The 20,397-nt window shown below is 40.6% G+C and overlaps 1 protein-coding gene across 2 annotated transcripts; it reads left to right on the plus strand.

The window, feature by feature from the left end:
* The first annotated feature begins 3,649 nt into the window (after positions 1-3,649).
* Positions 3,650-20,124, plus strand: LOC311497035 (uncharacterized protein). 2 transcript variants are annotated; one of them, XM_084557134.1, is made up of 4 exons: positions 3,650-3,725; positions 3,817-3,963; positions 4,536-4,787; positions 19,017-20,124. In XM_084557134.1, the coding sequence occupies exons 2-4, from the start codon at positions 3,835-3,837 to the stop codon at positions 19,170-19,172; spliced, it is 537 nt and encodes a 178-aa protein (XP_084413260.1). In that variant the 5' UTR covers positions 3,650-3,725; positions 3,817-3,834; the 3' UTR covers positions 19,173-20,124. The 2 variants fall into 2 exon arrangements, with proteins under 2 accessions (XP_084413260.1, XP_084413261.1); XM_084557135.1 differs by having other exon boundaries at positions 4,539-4,787.
* Positions 20,125-20,397: the final 273 nt, after the last annotated feature.

Here is a 20,397-nt window from a genome sequence, read left to right on the forward strand (position 1 = left end):
CTTATTGCTATCAGATCGAGCCTTTCAAGCCCAGCTTTCTAGCCAACTGACCTTCAGTGGAGAGGTGGCAAGGCGATGTTGACCATTGCAGAAACACTGCAGCACTGTGTTCTGAAACACAGTATCTGCACTGTGTTGAGCTCTCAGTTCTTAAGAAGAAGTCTTTCCATGGAATTTCTTCCTTTTTCTTTGGTGGCTGTTTTCCTTGCATTGCATTGAGGCCAGAAGTTTTTTTTTTTCTTTAATTCTGATTCCAACCATATACAGCAGATGTAGTAGAAGGTGAAATTAAATGGCATTCCTACAGGAGTAAGCTAAAGTACACACAACCAAGACAGAACGACACAAAACAGAACCAGTGTCGTGACAGACAGGAGACCCTGGATCTCTTTCTGTGGTAAGGGAGATATCTCCACACATTGCAGATACGATCAAACCAACTGCCGCTCCTCTCGTCACCTGAGTGTCCAAGACATGCAGCAGCAAATCTGATATTACAACAACAAAGTCGATCATTGACTTTTGGACTAAGGTGTTCTGGTACCTGGTGCCAGAGCAGCGCGAAGAGCTCTAGTATGCCTGGGAAATTATCACTGTGTACGTCTATAGTATTTTGTTTTACCCCTGAAAGGTAAATTCCTTGATTTAAAAGCTCTGTTTTTTTGTTTTTTTTCTGCTTCTGCAACTGGCAGTCAGTACCACTTACTATTATTACAGATCATATATCATTTTTTAACCTAAAGTAGAAGTCTCTGTGTGCCTTTTTCCTCTCATGGTTTGGAATTTTTATCACTCATACAACGCCACATCTGCCATTTTATATCCATGGTGACTGTTCAGTGCATGAAAGGGAAGGTGTATTTTTGTTAATGGGATAAATTGTATGTTATGCATATGTTAATATATTTGATAATACACTGCCACCAAATAAGGTTGCACCGCCTTTAGCTTTGATCACAGCATGTGGCATAGCTGTGGCATTGTTTTGACAAGCTTCTGCAATGTCACAAGATTTATTTCCATCCAGTGTGGCATTCATTTTTTCACCAAGATCTTGTATTGATGATCAATGGGGTTAAGGTCTGGAATTGTGGTGGCCAATCCATGTGTGAAAATGATGTCTCATGCTCCCTGAACCACTCTTTCACAATTGGAGCCCCATGAATTCTGGCATTGTCATCTTGGAATATGCCCATCATCGGGGAAGAAAAAATCCATTGATGGAATAACCTGGTCATTCAGTATATTCAGGTAGTCCGCTGACCTCATTCTTTGGGCACATAATGTTGCTGAACCTAGACCTGAGCAACTGCAGCGACCCCAGATCATAGCACTGCCCCCACAGGCTTGTACAGTACACACTAGGCATGATGGGTGCATCACTTCATCTGCCTCTGTTCTTACCCCGATGCGATGGTTTCCCACTATTGTTCCAGTTTTTAATAATGCGTTGGATAGTTCTTAACTCAATTTTAGTAGTTTCTTCAATCTCCTTAGATGTTTTCTCTGCTTGATGCAGTGATTTGACTCTTCTCAAACAGACTAACATTTTTTCCACAACGACAGGATGTGTCTTTAGACATGGTTGTTTAAGAAATGAGAAGCTACTAATGCATCAGTTGGGGTTAAATAACTTGTTGCCAGCTGAAAGATAATCACCCATGCAGTAATTATCCAATAGGAGGCTCCTACCTATTTGCTTAGTGAATCCAGGTGGTGACTTTTTTTCAGTGGGCCTTTCTGTGTGTAGTTTGCATGTTCTCCCTGTGTCTGTGTGGGTTCTCTCCGGGTACTCCAGCTTCCTCCCACCGTCCAAAGACATGCTCGTTAGGTTAATTAGTGATTCTAAATTGGCCGTAGGTGTGCATGTGATTGTGAATGGTTGTCTGTCTCTCTGTGTTAGCCCTGAGATAGACTGGCGACCTGTCCAGGGTGTACCCCGCCTCTCGTCCGATGACAGCTGGGATAGGCTCCAGCAGACCCCCGCGACCCTTAACAGGACAAGCGGTTACAGAAGATGAATGAATGAATGAATGAATATCACAGTACTGAATTCTCCAGAATAGTGACTCAAGTCATCTGCAATACGTATCACCACCACTAGGTGACAGTAAACTGTCATATTTCAATCTCCATCGAAGCAACGGAGAAATTCATTCACAAAACTGCAGAGCACGGGTCCTTGGCCATACGGCTTAAATATCTTATTTTAAAATTGGTTAGCACTTTGACATAGGCTGAATCACTCAGTGCTTCAACTTGCACAGCATCCAATACAAACAAACTGTAGGTCGTTTTGGTTTTATATGATGTTCATTATGTGAAAAATAAATTCATACATTTTTAAAATAATGGCAAAAAAGAAAATGAAAAAAGCTAAACACCCACTGCGTTTATGCCAAATGAGACCTTCTCACGACCTTCTTCAGTTGGGAATAAAGACTGCTGGACAACTGATTTAGTAGGAATGGCTTGCAAAAAGTTTGCCTGCATGGGCAAAATGCGGAATGTGAACCCTCAAAAGTTGATAAAGTAGTCTATTTCTCTCGACCCAACAAACACTCGCAGACTTCTTTGTTTCTTTTCCATGTTGAAAATCCAGTTTCCATTGAGAAGTCTGAAACATGGCGCTCCATCCGCACTGATAATTCATCCCTGCTTCCACAGAACCGTTTCTTAGTGGTGGGCGGATCGATCCCAACATCGGTATCGAGATTGATCGATACCAATGTAATGAAATCGATACTTAAGTTTCATTTGCTCTCGTTTCACTAAAAAGGCGACCTGACTCTGTCTAAATGCCGCAGCTGTCACAGAGCAGGGCGGGCTCATTTGGCTCCGCCCACCTCTACCAGCCAGGACCGGCCAGCAGCAATGCATCACACACAACAGTGAAAGAGTAGGGCTGTTTGGTTATATTTTGGGGCCGAAAATGAAACGATAGTAAGTTGTACTATTTGTAAAAAGGCTATAAGATACAGTGGTAACACAATAAACTTGTATAAGCATATGGAAATTTTTAAAAATCCTGAAAAGAAGAAAAAAAAAGTACACTAAAGGGGAGACATTTTGTCTTATTTTTGTGTTGTATTGTACTTCCTAAACACTTCCTTATTTATAGTATTTGTTGTGGAGTGATAATTTTGTACACTTTGTTTATTTAAGAAAAAAAAAATCCAGAAAGAAGTGCAAAAAAAGGAGAGATTTAGTTTTTATTTGTAGTTTCTGAACACTCTGCCTGAAAAAAATGTTTTTATTTGTCCTCAAGTGATCATTTTGTGTTGTTTCTGAACAAAAACGTTTATTGTGATAATAAAGTATTTTCTATTTACTTTTCAAATTCTATTTACAAATTTACAAATTCTGCACTGGGATCGGATCGATACCAAATCTAGCGATATCGCACACTTCTACATGCACCCTTTGGAGGTAGGGATGAACCATTTCATCCAACACAGGGGTCCCCTATATGTTTACTCGTAACCACAAACAAGATAAAAGGTAAAATAATATGATGGCTTTAATTTGGTGCATTGTAGACGACACATTATGTTAATGGAGATATGCTATTAATTTAACACTGAAGAAATTACCTAACGTTTTATTAAAGTGTCAGAGCCCCTGTCTGTCACAGTCTCTTAGACTCGCCCTAACTTTTCCCCCCTGACCGCCTGCTCCAGAAGACATCGTCGTCCTGAGTCGAGAGAGAAATACCTCAAAAGTCGGTGGGTAAACTACAATTTAACAATTCGAAAGGAAATAAGTGAACCGAGCAGTAAAAAATTGAGATTTTCTTTTTTTTATTTGAAAATATAGAAGTCAAAAAGCAGCAATATGGACCCCAAACAGCCAGCGAGCGCTCCCCCGATGGGATGGTCTGATGACAAGTCCTCCGTTTTGCCCCCTCCGCCCTACCAAGACAACCCGGGGCTTGCTCAGCCAGGGCCTGGGTACCCACCTCAGGTAACCACCGCAAATAATGACAAATGTAATGAATTGTAATCATATAAAATGTTAAATAATTTGACTTTATTTTATTTATTTTTTTCCTTCAGTGCATTGCAATGCTGAAAAATGTTTTATATTATTATATATTTAATGACGTGTGGAGCTGTGTTTGTCTTGGAAGGTTTGAAGGGGAAAAATTTTAAGTATTTTAAAATAGTTTTTGTAATTAAGGTGGGATTTTTGTGAAAAAAATAAATGAAATAATGTCCATTGATGTTCAGGGGATGGTTATTACAATTTAGATTTTCTGTTGGGTCCAATTATGTGATTTAAAACACGTGTTTTTTTTTTTTTTTGGCACTTCTTACAGTAAAATCAACAGTAATCATGCGGTTTTGTTGAAACACTGCTGAGATAAGAAAAAAAAATATATCAAGGTTTTTCAGTTGTTGTGAAAGCGTGCAAGTGTGCAGTAGTTTCACTTCTTCTGTGGTCACTTACCCAAGTATCTGCCCGGTTTCACACTGACTCACCTGCTGCAGTTCATCTGAAAAAGTGTTTTAACAGCAGTTCATGTTTTTGGCCAGCAGGGCTATGGATATCAGCCACAGTATGGAGGTGCAGGATATGGGCAGCAGCCTTACCCCGCAGGGCAGCAGCCTTACCCCGCAGGGCAGCAGTACCCAGGGCAGCCGGCCACTGTCGCTGTCCAGCCCACGATGTACGTGACTCAAGCCCCTCTGGCTCACCCGGTCAACGACTACTTGTGTTACTCCATCTTCACCATGATCTGTTGCTGCCTGCCACTTGGAATTGCTGCCCTCATCTACTCCGTCTCTGTAAGTTACTTGCATCTGTCGAATATCAGTCTAAAAATTCCAAAGAACAACAAGATATTAAATAAAATAATTTAAAGCTAAGTCCAAGCTCCAGAAAACGCAAGCAAAACTAAGAGCTCAATACGGAAGTAAAGTCCAAAGTCCAAGTGAGACACAGAGAAAAATTAACTTGTGGCAAAGCATAAAAGCACAAGAACACAAGCAGATATAATTCACATAAATGTACTCAGCTGAAAAGGAGAAAAGCTGAAACATAAATATAGAGAACTGATTGTTAAAGAAACCACATGCGAGTTCCAATGGTTAACGTACAAGCGGAAGTAAAACTGCTACATATCCACAGAGGATGGTAATATCACAATCCATGAGAGTATTCTTTACAGAGTGGATACACTTTGAAAAGCTTCTTTAAAAACCATTTATCATTTGAGCCCAATGTGCAGCTGATTTTATTCTTTACATATTATTTTACTGACAAACTATAGCTGGCAAGTGATATTGCTAACTATCTGTGTTGTCTTTCAATAATGATATAAAATTATTGCAAGAATAATGGAGACCAACTGACACTGGATTTTAGGGAGTAAACTGATCTGATTAATCAGACACTCTAGCTGCCTAGCTTCCTTGCTAGCATTAGACAGATGAGTCATTGTCTAATAATGAATCAGTGCAACGTGAAGTGCATCCAATACAATCTATACAAGCGATAAATCAGGTCGGCTGTAAAGAACAGCACAAATGGTTATTAGGAACAAAAACGTACACAGATCAAAAGTGAGATTGACTAGCCACAGTTTAAGGTAAAGGAAAGGCAAGTAGTACTGATACTGCAGCTGTGGGAGTACTGTGGATAGATGAGCACACATCTATCGGGAAAGCATTAATGCATCAATATTTCAGACTCCATGATGTGAAGAATTGGATGCTGCTATTGTAAACATTAAGATGCAGGATCTGCACATTTGCACATATGTATATTGTTATATGTATATTGTTATAGTCTTGCTTTGAAGAACTGAATAAAGCAGAGTTTATACCTCTTCGGGACATAGACGCCGGTGCGAGCCATTTATACTTGTGCGCTTGTCAGTCTGACTCTCTCTGTAAAAACGCCGCCCAAACGCCAGTCTGCGCCGTGACTTTTTTGCCAATCGAGTTACTTTTTGTTTCTACTTCCTGCGTTGTCTTTACGCAGAAGTATAAACCGCCTATAAGATACAGTAACTCCCATATCTCAAGGTACAATACCATATTACTTACGGTTTACAGTTCAATAAATAAAAAAGGCGAGAGCGTGTGAGAGAGTGCCAGGTTTGGGTGGATGTGGGAAGTGTGGGGATCAGAGTTAAGAGGATGTCAACAAAAAAATAAATAAATAAAAATGGAGACGTCATTGGGTGGTCTTGAGTGTTATACTAGCCTAGAGGTTCTTCCTCAGCTCTTTCTGTTTTTGTTGTCTAAACTTAGACACACTGCGGACGTAGACTTTGACACGTCTGAAAGAGATCATGGCAACAGACTCTGCTTTTACATATCATTTTTGTCTCACGTATTTGTGATCAGCCTTTTCTATTCTTGTATTTTGGTTGCGTTAAGTAATTGAGAAAGTTTGTATCTACACTGTCTCGTCTCTTAAATGGCTTGACATTTTTTTCATGTGATCAGTGTTAAATCCGTCTTGCCTCTTAGATTAATTAATGCCCAAATATGAAATTCATTTTCCCGGGTACATTCACTGCAGTCCTAAAGGAGTCATGGGAATTTAACGCTCAAATAATGCAGAAAGTCTTTGATATGTTCATTTTCTCATGCGGGAATCTGAATAATTTAAATAGTCGCGAGAGTTCAAAACTTGAAAGCTTCAGCGTATTACAGCGTGTTTAGGCTGTGCCGATGAAATGTGTGTGTTGGTGAGAACTTAACTGTGGCATACTTCCTAAAGCAGCAGATGTTAAACTCTATTTAAGGAGCATCTACATTTAGCACCTAGTATTTACACTGCCCATGGCAACAACACAGAGAATACAATTCCACAGCCACACTGCTCAAACGCTCTTTTGTGTTATGCCCTTCAGTATATTAGCCCTTATCATTATCGTACACCCTTTGGTTAATATGTCTATTTATCTCCAGTTGGTCATTTGATCTACGCCAGCCTACTGTGACTGGAAATCAGTCATGTGACCCCTACCATTAGTGATACTTGTGTGTACCTGAATAAATAGACCACAGTCACTTTAACCCAAGACTATTGTGAAATATCTCAGAAATAGGTATTTGCGGTTTTGAACATGGTGGTGAGTTAGCATAACTTGATATCAGTTTTATAAAACTTTATTTCTTTCTATTGTAGCTGCAGGAAATAGATTTGCAACTACAATTTATTGCCGATAAACCAAACCGTAACCTCACTGCTGTTTCTATCTCTGCAGCGAACTGTGGGGCTTTCACAGAGTAAACTTTGATGTCTAACTGTCTGCAGCATACACTGAATTGCTTCATCACCAACAGAGCCATGGCTGTTTAACAGACAAGATCAAGCATCCCCGATAGGGTTAAACACAAGACTTATGGTGTTGATTTAGCTCATTTGAGCTTTGAAGCTGCATGGAACCCCAGTGGGATTGAACTTGTTTCTGTATTTACACAATAAGGATATCATGCCTTCCCGGACCTTAGTTTCATTTCTCTTAAAGCGGTTGCTCAACCTGTTGCCCATCCTGTTTGAGTTTGCTTTAGTTTTGTAAGAGCGAAGGGGACCGTGCAATTGTTTTGGACCTTTTGTAATAATTATGCTATATAAATAAACATGAGTGAATACTAGAATAGTGTTGATAAGTGACCTAGATGTGTCCAAGAGCAACCCCCTCTGTTATATTTTGATTAAATGTGCCCTTAGAGTAAAAATTCCCAGCAGGATGCAGCCAGACACAGACACACACACTCACAAAAACAGTTTACTAACAACAAACATGAAAAACAGCACAAGGTGTTAACCTGGCCTCTGAATTCCCTTGATCCCAAACTGATCAGTTGTCTGGGGGATGCACTGGAACAAGCCTGATCCTCAGAGGCCCCTCCCCCCAACCCATAGGACCCAAAGACCCCCACTAACAACATTCCTTTGCCAGACATCACACAACACCCTCAGAAGCCCATGTCCATTATCTCATGAGTCACAACTGTTTTGGAGGCACAAGGGAGACCTACGCAATTATTAAGGTGGTCATAATGCTATGCCTGTACAGTGCATTTTGTTATCATGATGTTGAAAATTAAGTTTTTGCCGTTCAGTTGCTTCCGCTTGATTCCTCCTGTAACTAAGATAACTCAGTTAGATTTGCAGTCGTATTCAGGGACAGAAACAATAGAAAGTTGTTGGTGCAAAGCCGCATACATGCTATAACCACCCGGCTCTTGTGTGTACAGCTGTTACAGACTGCGGTTTCCATGATGCATTTACACACTTTACACACAGATAAGACAAGCACTATAAAATGGAATTTATTTCCGGGCAGTGGGTGTGGTGGCTGCAGGATAATTTTAAGAGCTGCTTTGACAAGCAATTCCCTAAAAAGCCCTGTCAAGTTGATGTAAGGTTTTAGACTCACAAATTATGTTTGATTTTTAATCTCGGATATGTTGCAATTAAGCAAGAAAGACTTTTATTTGAATATATGGATGCATTTTTGTCTGTTTAGTAATTTAAAGGTTGCTTTTAGGTGAAAAATCTACGACCACATCAGCAGCTTTGTGAGGCTATATTTAGATACACCAGTACTTCAAGCTAAATGCTAAGCTAAACACTAATGTTGATCGTTACTATTGATGTGCAAACATTTACTTATTTGAATGAAGACAGCGATGAAGGCAGATGAGAATATAACTAGTTTAGAAAGTATTTGGCCATTTTGGACCAACTGCATTTTAGTTCTGATGATGGCACCAGATGAAAAGCTAAGGGCTCCTCGACGTTGGTCAAAATGATTGTGTTGGCACCTGGATATCTTAATAATCTGACCGGCTTTACAGTTCGGCTTTACAGTGCATTTATGTGGACTCTAGTTTTCCTCTAACAATCTGAATAATAGCCCAATCACAACAAAACTATGACTGACTCAAAAAAAACCCCAGTCAGTAGGAATTTTCAGTCAGATAAGATCTTATAAGTAAATATTGGTTGTGTTTAAAAACATGAATGAAGACAGATTTGGTGTGGGCGGACCTTGTCGTCTTCTGTCACATTTCCAGCAGATTGGGCAGTCCACAGCGTGCAAAAACACTTTGCACGTGTCCAAAAAGATCTATTGTGATTGATATTTTGGGGCATATTTAGTAAATACATACCCCAACCTTCGTTTTATTTAGCTTCCATGTTAACAGCTTAGTCGGGTTCTGGTTTGTTGTTCAAAAGGTTTGACGCATGGCGCGTTTTTTGTGTACTTTCAGGTGCAACATAGAGCTGCCATTTTAGCATGAAAGGCCATTTTGTGTGTAACCACATCACTTCAAAGTAGGACATACAGTAAATTATGAGCTCTGAGCTCTGAGCAGTTGCATTATTGATGTTGATAAGTTTGAGTGGTGATTCCTTGAAGTCAGTGTCAGAATACTGTCCTGATCTCCCTTTATTTGTCTTGTCATGACATGTCTGGCAAACTGATATTATAACCTGAATGACATCCACTCCCACGCAAGACACGTATACAATAGAGAGGCTTCTGCATATTATTTATTTTTTATTTTTTTGGTGATTGCGACATGGAGTCATTCTGTTTTGTGTGTTATAGAAAAACAGAAAGACACGGAAACGGGTGTACAGGACATGAACTAGTCTAACTGGTAGGACGGAAAAGACGTTATCTAGTAACAACATTTGTATACATTATATATATATATATAGTGTATTTACACACAAAGCAGGAATATAGTGCAATTCTGTCTCTTGTACTGACACTGACTTTTCTCTCTCACTGAGCTATTTCAGTGAAATGCTTGAATATGTAAATAAGTGCGTAAATGCTGGTTATTATGAGGATTTAGTCAGCCCAACCCCCTCTTGATTTTGTTCCTAGTACTGAAAGAGAAACCACGTCAGAGCGGTGGGAAAGGAATCTGCGCCTGATGGAGCGTCTGTCCATTTGTTTCCTATTGATTTAGTGGATGCTAACTCACCGTGTCTCCTTTATGTTATTACATGGGGGAGGTGGATGAACTGGATGGACAGTGAGCCCAGAGAGCTGCAGAGAAAAGACAGGCAAAACATAATAATTAATAAATTAAAAAAAAGAAAATGGGTATTATTTTTTAAATTTGGGAGTAAATAAGAATACAAGGGAGTGTTTGAAATTAACATTTTTGTGGTTGCGTTTCTGTGTTCGGGTGCGAGTCAAAGAGTGCGTCACAGTTTATAACGGAAAACTAAACAGGAAAGAAGTCAAAGACTGGAACCAGATAGAGCAAAAACAAAGGAATAGGGGCAGGCGTGGAGCTGGCTGCTGGTATCCTTCTCACTTAACATTCTCTTCCTGGCATTTCAACCAAGGCCATTAAGAAACGAACTTAATGTCAATTTTAATTTTTTTTCCGCAGCGAACCACAATACTTGGATTATAGAAGGAGAATTAATAGCACGAGTGTGCGCCAGCTCTGTCTCTGGAGGTTTTTTAATGCATACACTTTAATGGAGAGAAAAATGTGAAGAACTTTCTGTTGAACCCATGATGAGACACATATAACACAGCAATCACTGGAGTGTCCAGACAAACAGTTCTTTTGTTGGAATCAGACTCATTTTCTCCAGCTCCAAGCCGCTCCTCTCTTCTGTGACAGCGTCATCAAACGGCCCTTTGTGTCCCAAAGCATCAGCCTTCCCTCACAGGTCAGCTCTTATCAGCAGTGGATGAACATCCAGACAATAACTGGAAGAGGCTCTTGCTTTTTTGCCAGAGGTCATATTCTAGTGTGCGCCATATTTGCAACATGAGAGAATTTCCTATTCCTCTTCCTAAAAGTTTTACTCGCTGATTACGTACTCCAATGTTCCAAGTAACAGTCAAATTGTGTCAGATATGGAATTCTTTTTTTTCTAGAGGATTGCTTTTTTTTTACTACATTGCCATTTTTAGAGATTGAGGTCTCTCCGGAGTGAGCTGCAGAGAAATGCCTGCTAGCTCAGGGAGTACTTCAACCAGATGGGGTTCTGTAATTTATCCAAATTAAAATATATACCAAAATCAGACACACACACAGTTCACAATGCAAAGAGATACACTGAAGAATATTTAAGACAACTCATATTCACCAGGATGTTTAACAAATGTAACTGTGTGTTAAAGGCATAGCTGTGAGTTTAGTGAATGCAAATATTTGTTCAACAAGGATGATTAACAGAGTGGCACCAGTGTCTAAGGCATGGTGATAATGAGATGCAGAATCTTTTTTTCTTTTTTTCTCGGGAAGATCAAGCCTCTGCCCCCTTGTGCGTCTCAGTTCAGAAAGTGTATAGGCTTTAATGCATTCCAGATGGGCGATTTTACAGACCTACGTAGTGGACCTTTGAAGTTAAAAATCACACAGAGCCCACGTTGAAAAGGCAGGCATCCCTGAAATAGGTTGCTGCCCCGAGGCTATGCCTGTTTAATGTACATACACGCCAGCAGTCGCATGAGCCATTGTTACAACAGGTTCCTGACAACACAGAAAGAACAACACAGAGAAATATTGCCTCTGTTCTACTTCTCTCGTCTTCAGCCAAAAGAAGGTTGCGGGTAAACTCAAGGCTGTGACGTGTACATTGGTTTGGCAAGGTGTCAAAATGTTCCAGGAAATGGTTAAAGTGACGGGTAAAAGACACAGAGTTAGACCGTATGGCTTTCACTTGACGTGAGAAAATGTGATTGAGACTTTTCATGTCGCTTCCATCCTTTCTCTCATCAGCTGTATTCAGTTCTGCGTATTGGGCTTTTCTCACAAGTATCAGCCCCCTGCTCACTCGTATCCATTGTTCGGCTGATTTCATGCAGAAAGAAAGACGGCCAAGTACAGAAAGACACACTGACCACCACCCAAGTGATACTGCAGGGTCTGTTTTCTATAGGCTGCAGCAGTGGCAGCAGGAGGAAAGCTGAGCCAATCTGTGTAAGTCACATAATTGAATTTAAGCCCCGGTGCATCAGTCTGTACCATGTAATTCAATAACATTGAGTAGAAGATGCATCCAAGAAGCTATTCTTCAGGAACAGTGGACGAGCTTTTACACTCACCCGAACTCTGCACAAATACGACAGTATTTACAGACAGGTTTTAAACCATATTCCAGGAAAGTCGTACACTCTGAAGCCGTACGTCTCTGCCCTATACTGTCTGCTCTCTCCAAACAATAAAAGCGACGATAGTGGTTGACCAAGGATTCTACACCGTACCAACTATATGCCAAATTTGTGCGCAATTGCCTACCTGGCACTGGAGTGATGGTCTTTGGTGAACCGCATGTCCACGGTCATGTTAATACTCTGCATGTCCTAAGGCATGCAGAGTATTAATGAAATAAGAAGAAACTATGTAGCTGCAAAGATAACATTTGGGGAAGTTGTGTATTGAGGTTTTCTTCACTTTTTTCTTCACAACCCACCTATTATGAAAAAGATTTCGGTCAGTTCAGTGTTTGTGACATATCTAGAAAGGGAAACATGAGATTGTTGTGATTTGATTCCAGTTCACAGGGTCCCAATTCTGTTTGGTTCGATCAGTATCATTTCATTTAAATATATTTCATTATTTTTAAAATAATCTTTACACATTTCAGAAAGCTTCATAGTCGCCATTATTCCCCTATAATGCCGACCCATTGGATGACTGAACGTCAGGAAGGTAACTCTGGCTGCAATGCCTTCCTTAAAGCTGCGTGTGACCTGAGTTTGTAGCTCGCTGTTACAGCCTATTGGCTTCCACCTGAAGCTGAAACTAGAATGGTTATAGTCTATGTCTAAATAATGCTTATTGGTGTACTGGGCGTACACTGATACATGATGAAAGGTTGCAGACAACTAACCAAATGGTCAAATGCAATAGACTACATTCGAAAGATACATTTCCTCGTCCATGTCTCTCAGTAGCCGGACAAGCACAGCTAATTCACCCCCTTTATGACTCAGCTGGTTCAATGGTCATGCAGTCTATCACCTGTGACATTTTCTTTATATCCATTGCAGGAACTTCAGTAAAAGTAATTCCGTTGATTAAGTTGAATATCTATAAGCTCCAGTTGCAACAAGATCCACTCAGTACCATTGTTTTTAAGTAACAGTAAGCAGACAGACTATACCCAACACGTAAGGATAATCCGAAAAAATACAATGCACTAAATTTAAATTCCGACAAAGGTCAGTGTTTCTTTAAAGGAGAAGTGCCTCAGCAATCACCTGACTGCACAGTCAGATTTACTGACAGTTGTAAACTCACTCTCTCTGCCGGTAGCGAGTTACAAGAAGTCTTTCAGACAGATAGATATATATCTAAGTTGTACAGTTGTGTCAGCAATAACTCGTCAATGACACAAGCCCGTTGGTTCCTCATAGGGGGGCGTTGCGCAGTTGTATAGGGGGACAAACGACCCCCTCAACCTGTCCATGGAGTATGCTTTTATTTATTTTGAACAAGCTTTCAGTGTGTGCACTTGATAAGGGTATTTTGACCTTCTGATATCCAAATGCAAAAACAAGCTACCCTAACCTCACATAGTGAACTTTGGCCAACAATGTTGAATTAGAGCTGTAGGTCAGTAAAACTGGGTGCAGAAGTTCTTCCAAGAATTGTGCAAAACAAAGCACCCTCATTAAGTCATCAGGTCACTCCCTTGGTGTATGAAGTATTGTGAAACACAAGGAGTATTGAGTGTACACAATCTGACTGTTTGTACAGTACAATTTGGGGGATTTCCACAGTCCTCACTGTATTAATCCATACCATGCACAGCAGTGGCTTACAACATATGCGATGTCTTTAGCGACTCTGACTCACCAGTGCTCAGTTCTCACAGTGCTAAAAACACCATTATTAAGACACTAAATTCCAGCTCCAGGAACTTCCCAGCAGCTGACCTATGTGCAGTGGGGGAGGGTCAGAAACTGCAAAAAACTTGTATGTGGAAAGTCTTGAAGTAGTTGGTGGGTGTGTCTTCTGACTCAAAGTTCCATCGAATATAGTTTAGAATGCTTACTCATTTAATGTGTTTGAGTTTTAACTAGCGTCAATGATGGTGTTTATAGCTGTGATCGCATGACACTAATCTACCGTAACTGACTCAAAGATACGAGGATGTCAAAATCCATCTACTCACGAAAGAAACACTGTAAAGGTACTGCACGGCTGCCGTGACTGGGAGCAGCTTCAGAATCTCTCTGTATGTGACTTAATCCCTCTTGTTTGCACATATTAACTGAGCGGTCTAATCATGTTTAAACAGAGTAAATTACGTTCGTAAATTTACACTGAGCACACACAGAAAATGAGAACACAACTGAGTTCAAGTCCTCATAGATCGTTCCTGATGAATATGAGTTTTTAATTTCTCTCAAGTGAGCAGCAAAGTAATCCACAACAACAGTCATTTATTTTTTTGTATGGTTTAAATATATTTGTTGTTTTATTTATTTAAAAAAAAGGGAAAAGAAAACAATAAAGGATTTTGAGGAACAAACAATGAAAGCCGAACTGGTTCTGTCTAAAGGCAACTCTAAAATGCCAGAGACACCAGACCAACATTAAGGAACTACTAGCATCGAAGGCTAACTGTACTTTAAAATACTTTTAAGAGCCAAAAGCTCATGTTTTGGTTTTACATCATGTGTTTCATCAACTGTTTCTGGACGGGACAGTCACGTACTACCCAGCTGTTTACCTCTGATTCTAGCTTTTATGCTAATCTTCTGGATGTAGCATCAGATGTGAGAGTGACAGTCATGTCTGGGCTTGTCTTTAACAACATTACATTAGACAGTAAGGCTTTTTTATATGTAGCTAAAAACTCACTATGTTTCAGACTGAATAAATACAGGTAAGCTTCGGTGCAACAACCCAAAGGCTGAGCGGTTGCAGCACATAATGTACCCTGTACCCTGCTGACAAATCACTGGCTGCGTGCCGATCCCATAGACTGTATATAAAAGGCCTTTCCTTTGCTCTCTTTGCCCTCATTTCCTGTTTTCCCGTTTCCTACAGCAACCGAAGAAAAAAATCTTTAAATTTAAAGGACGGTTAGGGTTTGTTGGATTGTGACACGTGAGCCAGAGAGCTCTGGGTAATCATGTCCAGCTTTACTGTGACGAACATGGCCAGCTCTAAATAACACACACATGCCATGATGTATCCAGACACACAGAGAAGTGTAATAGAGTTATGGGAGTGTGAGTAGGAGTCTGATTTGATTAAGACTAGGGCTGGACTTAAAGGCACAGTGTAAACCTTTATGCTCAGACCATTCTTTCAGGATTCCTGCTTCTCAAGACATGATATCATTTCCTGATCGCTGTAGCCACATTCAGTAACGCAGTTGCATGTACTTGTACTTTTGTTCTCACAGTATGTCTGCGTTTATCTGAACGCCTCCTAGAACTTTACGCTGCATAGTGTCAATAAATGTGGATTAACCTTCTCAGTTTGTGTTTAATATACACTATATTACCAAAAGTATTCGCTCACCTGCCTTTACTCATTCTATGAACTGAAGTGCCATCCCATTCCTAACTCATAGAATTCAATATGATGTTGGTCCACCTTTTGCAGCTATTACAGCTTCAACTCTTCTGGGAAGACTGTCCACAAGGTTGAGGAGAGTGTTTATAGGAATTTTTGACCATTCTTCCAAAAGCGCATTGGTGAGGTCACACACTGATGTTGGTCGAGAAGGCCTGGCTCTCAGTCTCCGCTCTAATTCATCCCAAAGGTGTTCTATCGGGTTCAGGTCAGGACTCTGTGCAGGCCAGTCAAGTTCATCCACACCAGACTCTGTCATCCACGTCTTTATGGACCTTGCTTTGTGCACTGGTGCACAGTCATGTTGGAAGAGGAAGGGGCCCGCTCCAAACTGTTCCCACAAGGTTGGGAGCATGGAATTGTCCAAAATGTTTTGGTATCCTGAAGCATTCAATGTTCCTTTCACTGGAACTAAGGGGCCAAGCCCAGCTCCTGAAAAACAACCCCATACCATAATTCCTCCTCCACCAAATTTCACAGTTGGCACAATGCAATCTGAAATGTACCGTTCTCCTGGCAACCTCCAAACCCAGACTCGTCCATCAGATTGCCAGATGGTAAAGCGTGATTCATCACTCCAGAGAACGCGTCTCCACTGCTCTAGAGGCCAGTGGCGGCGTGCTTTACACCATTGCATCCGACGCCTTGCATTGCACTTGGTGATGTGTGGCTTGGCTGCAGCTGCTCGGCCATGGAAACCCATTCCATGAAGCTCTCTGCGTACTGTACTTGGGCTAATCTGAAGGTCACATGAAGTTTGTAGCTCTGTAGCAATTGACTGTGCAGAAAGTCGGCGACCTCTTTGCACTATGCGCTTCAGCATCCGCTGACCCCTCTCCGTCACTTTACGTGGCCTACCACTTCGTGGCTGAGTTGCTGTTTTTCCCAAACGCTTCCATTTTGTTATAATAGAGCTGACAGTTGACTGTGGAATATTTAGGAGCGAGGAAATTTCACGACTGGATTTGTTGCACAAGTGGCATCCTATGACAGTTCCACGCTGGAATTCACTGAGCTCCTGAGAGCGGCCCATTCTTTCACAAATGTCTTGTTTCACAGTCTGCATGCCTGAGTGCTTGAATTTATACACCTGGGGCCAGGCCAAGTGATTAGAACACCTGATTCTGATCATTTGAATGGGTGAGCGAATACTTTTGGTAATATAGTGTATCTGCACGTGATATTCTAGACCTAAAGGCCCAAAGTAACATTTGCTTAGTAAATCTCACAGTTGCCCTGTCGGTAACCAGGAATGCTTACTTTCACTTCCAGTTTGGCAGAAGTACTGTAATTCCTTCGCACATGCGACCGTCTTTCATGTGCCAAATGGATGTCACATAAACATTTCGGTCTGCGTTCCTGTAAAACCGGACCAGCACAGATTTGTGTGTTTCGTTTTCACCAAAAATCATCAAAGATGTCAGAACCGTTGACACGTTGAGAAACTAGCTGAGAGCATTTTAGCATCTTCAGGCTCATTGTTGTGGTTTTATGCTCTATGACTTCATTGTTTTGTTATCGATGACGAGCTGGTGAGGTTAGTGCACCTCGTAGCCACAAAGAGTCAGACAGAAGAGTTGGTGGAGACCAAAAATGGAACACGGACTTACTTACTTACTTACCAGATCAGAGATGCTAGATTAACTGGATGCTAAATAAAATGATGTGATAAGATATGTGTTTATATACCACAGAACATCAGAGAGAGACCCTGTCTAGGGTGTACCCTGCAGCTTGACCCAATGAAGATGATGGATGGAAGAAGATGTATTTATTCCAACCAGAAAGAATTGATCTGATCGATTAAAACATTTTTAAGGTTATTAGGCACTTGGGGTTGCACAAGTTCAGAATTTTTATAGTCAACTAAAATGTGGTGAAGGTCAAGATGACACTGACTAGTCGCCGATGACGTCACTAATAAAAACATAGTAGAAAGTAGTGCTTTGCAACAATGGAAACTATATTCTTGACGTGGATACGTATGCTGAGAACAGACAGCTCACGTGGTACATACTGCGCGCTGCAGATATGTATAGCCTAAATAAAAACAGGCTGCAAGTCATTTCCATAAATAGCATCTAATAGTACTCCACACCTTGCTGTATGATGGGATAGTGACCTAATTTCCCCACAGGCATAAATAAAGTCCTATCTTATCTGCAGTATTTCCCTGAATCCTCGTCCGTGTATAGCGGCTAAAGGTCTAATAACTTTGACGGTGAAATTCACCAGCAAATTGTTGATGTGTAGCCTCCTTCTCTCTGTTACTGATTTTGGTGAAGTCGATAATCGACGGCTGTTGAGAGGATTTGGATCGTTCCTCTGCTAGCGTTAGCTGATGCCTTTTTAGTGTGCATTGCAGTAGTACTTTTGTGGTCTTTCCAGACTGACTGACTTATTCTGCGTGTCACGGTAGAATGGGCTTTCACACACTTGTTTTGTTTTGTTGTTCTGATCATTAGTGCAAGACTTGTGTCCATGTGAAAACATTGTCTTTTCCAGTCACGTACAGTTTAATTCTGTAATAGGAGCTATTCCCAGTGGAATAACTGAGTTAATGACCGGTCCTTCGGGAAAACAAAATGTCTTTCATAGAGTGCTTTGTTTAAAGGTTGGCAGGATAAAAAAATAACAAACTAAAATACTGTATAAGGGAACGGCTTCAAAACTATAATAACTTTTCACATCCAGAGCATATAAACTGGCTCAAAACAAGGGAAATTCATGACAAAATCATTTTCCAATTCAACACACTCGCACTAATACTCAAATTTGTTAACAGTCCGTGTACTTTTCGGGAATTTCAAGTTTGGGTTTAGCGTAAATAGAATAAAAAGCAAATAAACTAAATTTGCTTAACAAGTACCTTTACCATCCGCCCTTAATATATGAAACAAGAAAACAGGAAGAGTACTAGACGGGAAAACAGCGGTTATTTGATTTGAATAAAACCATAAGTTCTGATAATGAGAAAAAAGGAAGTTGTTTACAATATGTCAGCAGCAGTGATCTCGTAGCTCTCAACTGGCGTGCCTTGGGAACAATACTCTAGACTTTATGTCACAAGGTATGTCAACTGAACTCCAATGCAATGTACCATTAACATAGCGTGGCATCTACTTTGTCACTTCACCTGCAGTGGAAAGACACAAAAAAAAGTCACACTGCCTGGCCAAAAAAAAAAAAAAGTAGCCACCTGGATTTAACTAAGCAAACAGGTACTAGCCTCCTATTGGATAATTACTGCGTGGGCGAGCTGGCAACAAGTTATTTAACCCCAACTGATGCAATGAGTAGCTTCTCATTTCTTAAACAACCATGTGGAAAGACGCATCCTGTGGCTGTGGAAGAGATGTTAGTCTGTTTGAGAAGGGTCCAACATTCAAGAGAAATAACAACAACCAAAACTCATTTTCGAAACGAGAAAGGGACTTTAAACATTTGGTGTATTATTTTTCTCGCCTTCAGGCACGCGAGGCCAACCTCATGGGCAACAGGATTGTGGCCGAGCAGAGCAGCAGGACCGCCAGGACACTGAACCACGTGGCTCTGGGACTCGGCATCGGCGCCATCATCCTCTGCATTGTCTACGTCGTGGTCATGGCATCCATCATCAGCAACTAAATCTGTTCCAGCCCCATGTTGTAAAGCCCCACGTCGTCATTCTAGATCAGGCAATCTAAACACATCAGGAATATTTCTCTTCATTTCATTCAATTTGTATTCGCACATATGTTACCTTCAAAGAAGAAATTGAAATTATTATCAGCAGATGTCCCTTTATTGAGAGTACAGAACCTCTGTTCATGTAACTCTCTAACTGACGAGAGTAATTAATACAGTTAACCTTTTATATTTTATCAACATTGATTTGCTTGAGATTCACTCTATGTTATCGCACATCAGTAATAAACATGTTCCAATATCTTTGATGCCTTAAAAGTTCAGCCTGGATTTGGTGTTGCTCTACCACACATGCAGACAAATATTAGAGTTATTACAGCTCACATTCATTAGTAAATAATCGTCAGTACTAGATTTATAGTGTATGTGAGACTTCATTGGATTTCTGTTCAGTTCTGCAATTTCAGTTTGAGATTAGTCTAATGCTTCGACAATGCAAGATATAGCCGTCTTTATCAACAGACTGTTATTATTTACTATCACTATCAAACTAAAGCATGCTCACATAAAATTACATTTAACAAATTAACCAAACTGACTTTAAAAACAATCCCAGAGTGGGAGATTTGGTTTTTGTAAACCTCATCCTGAACAAAAAAGTCAGGTAAAGCACTGTGAGTCTTTGTATCTTGGGCCAGTCATTTTTTTTTTTTTTTTAAACTGTCCATTTGTTTATCCCAGCTAAAGAGGAGCAGGCTGAGCCCTCATGGTGGTTTCAGTCTGTTGCTCACTCGGCGGCTGTGGCTCGACCTGTATCGAAACCTGCATCGTGTTTTGCCTCACTGGCCTGGCTGCTGTTTGTTTGTGCATTCTCTGTATGTTTTCTTTTCTGAAGCAGAAAGCTTTACTATATGGCAAAGTTTTTTTTTTATAAACAAAAGTATATTGACAAAAAAAAACGTCTGTGCTGTCTGGTTTGTTTCGATGATCTTCATCGGGCAAGTGTTGTCGTAGCGCAGCATTTATCTTGATTTATCTGAGAGAGGAACCGTGGAAGACAAGTATTTCTGTATCTACAATCTGTCTCTACTCTCCCCAGCATCCCGTTACCTTGTTTGCAGCGGTCTGTCAGATAAAGTGCACGTGTTTTCCTGCTTTATTGTCTTTCTCTGAGAGATGTACCAGAGAGAAAAGCTTCAGGATGTCAGCAATGACTTCAAGATGT

The sequence above is a fragment of the Chelon labrosus genome, assembly GCF_963514085.1.
Source record: "Chelon labrosus genome assembly, chromosome: 12".
Classification (NCBI taxonomy): Eukaryota; Metazoa; Chordata; class Actinopteri; order Mugiliformes; family Mugilidae; genus Chelon; species Chelon labrosus.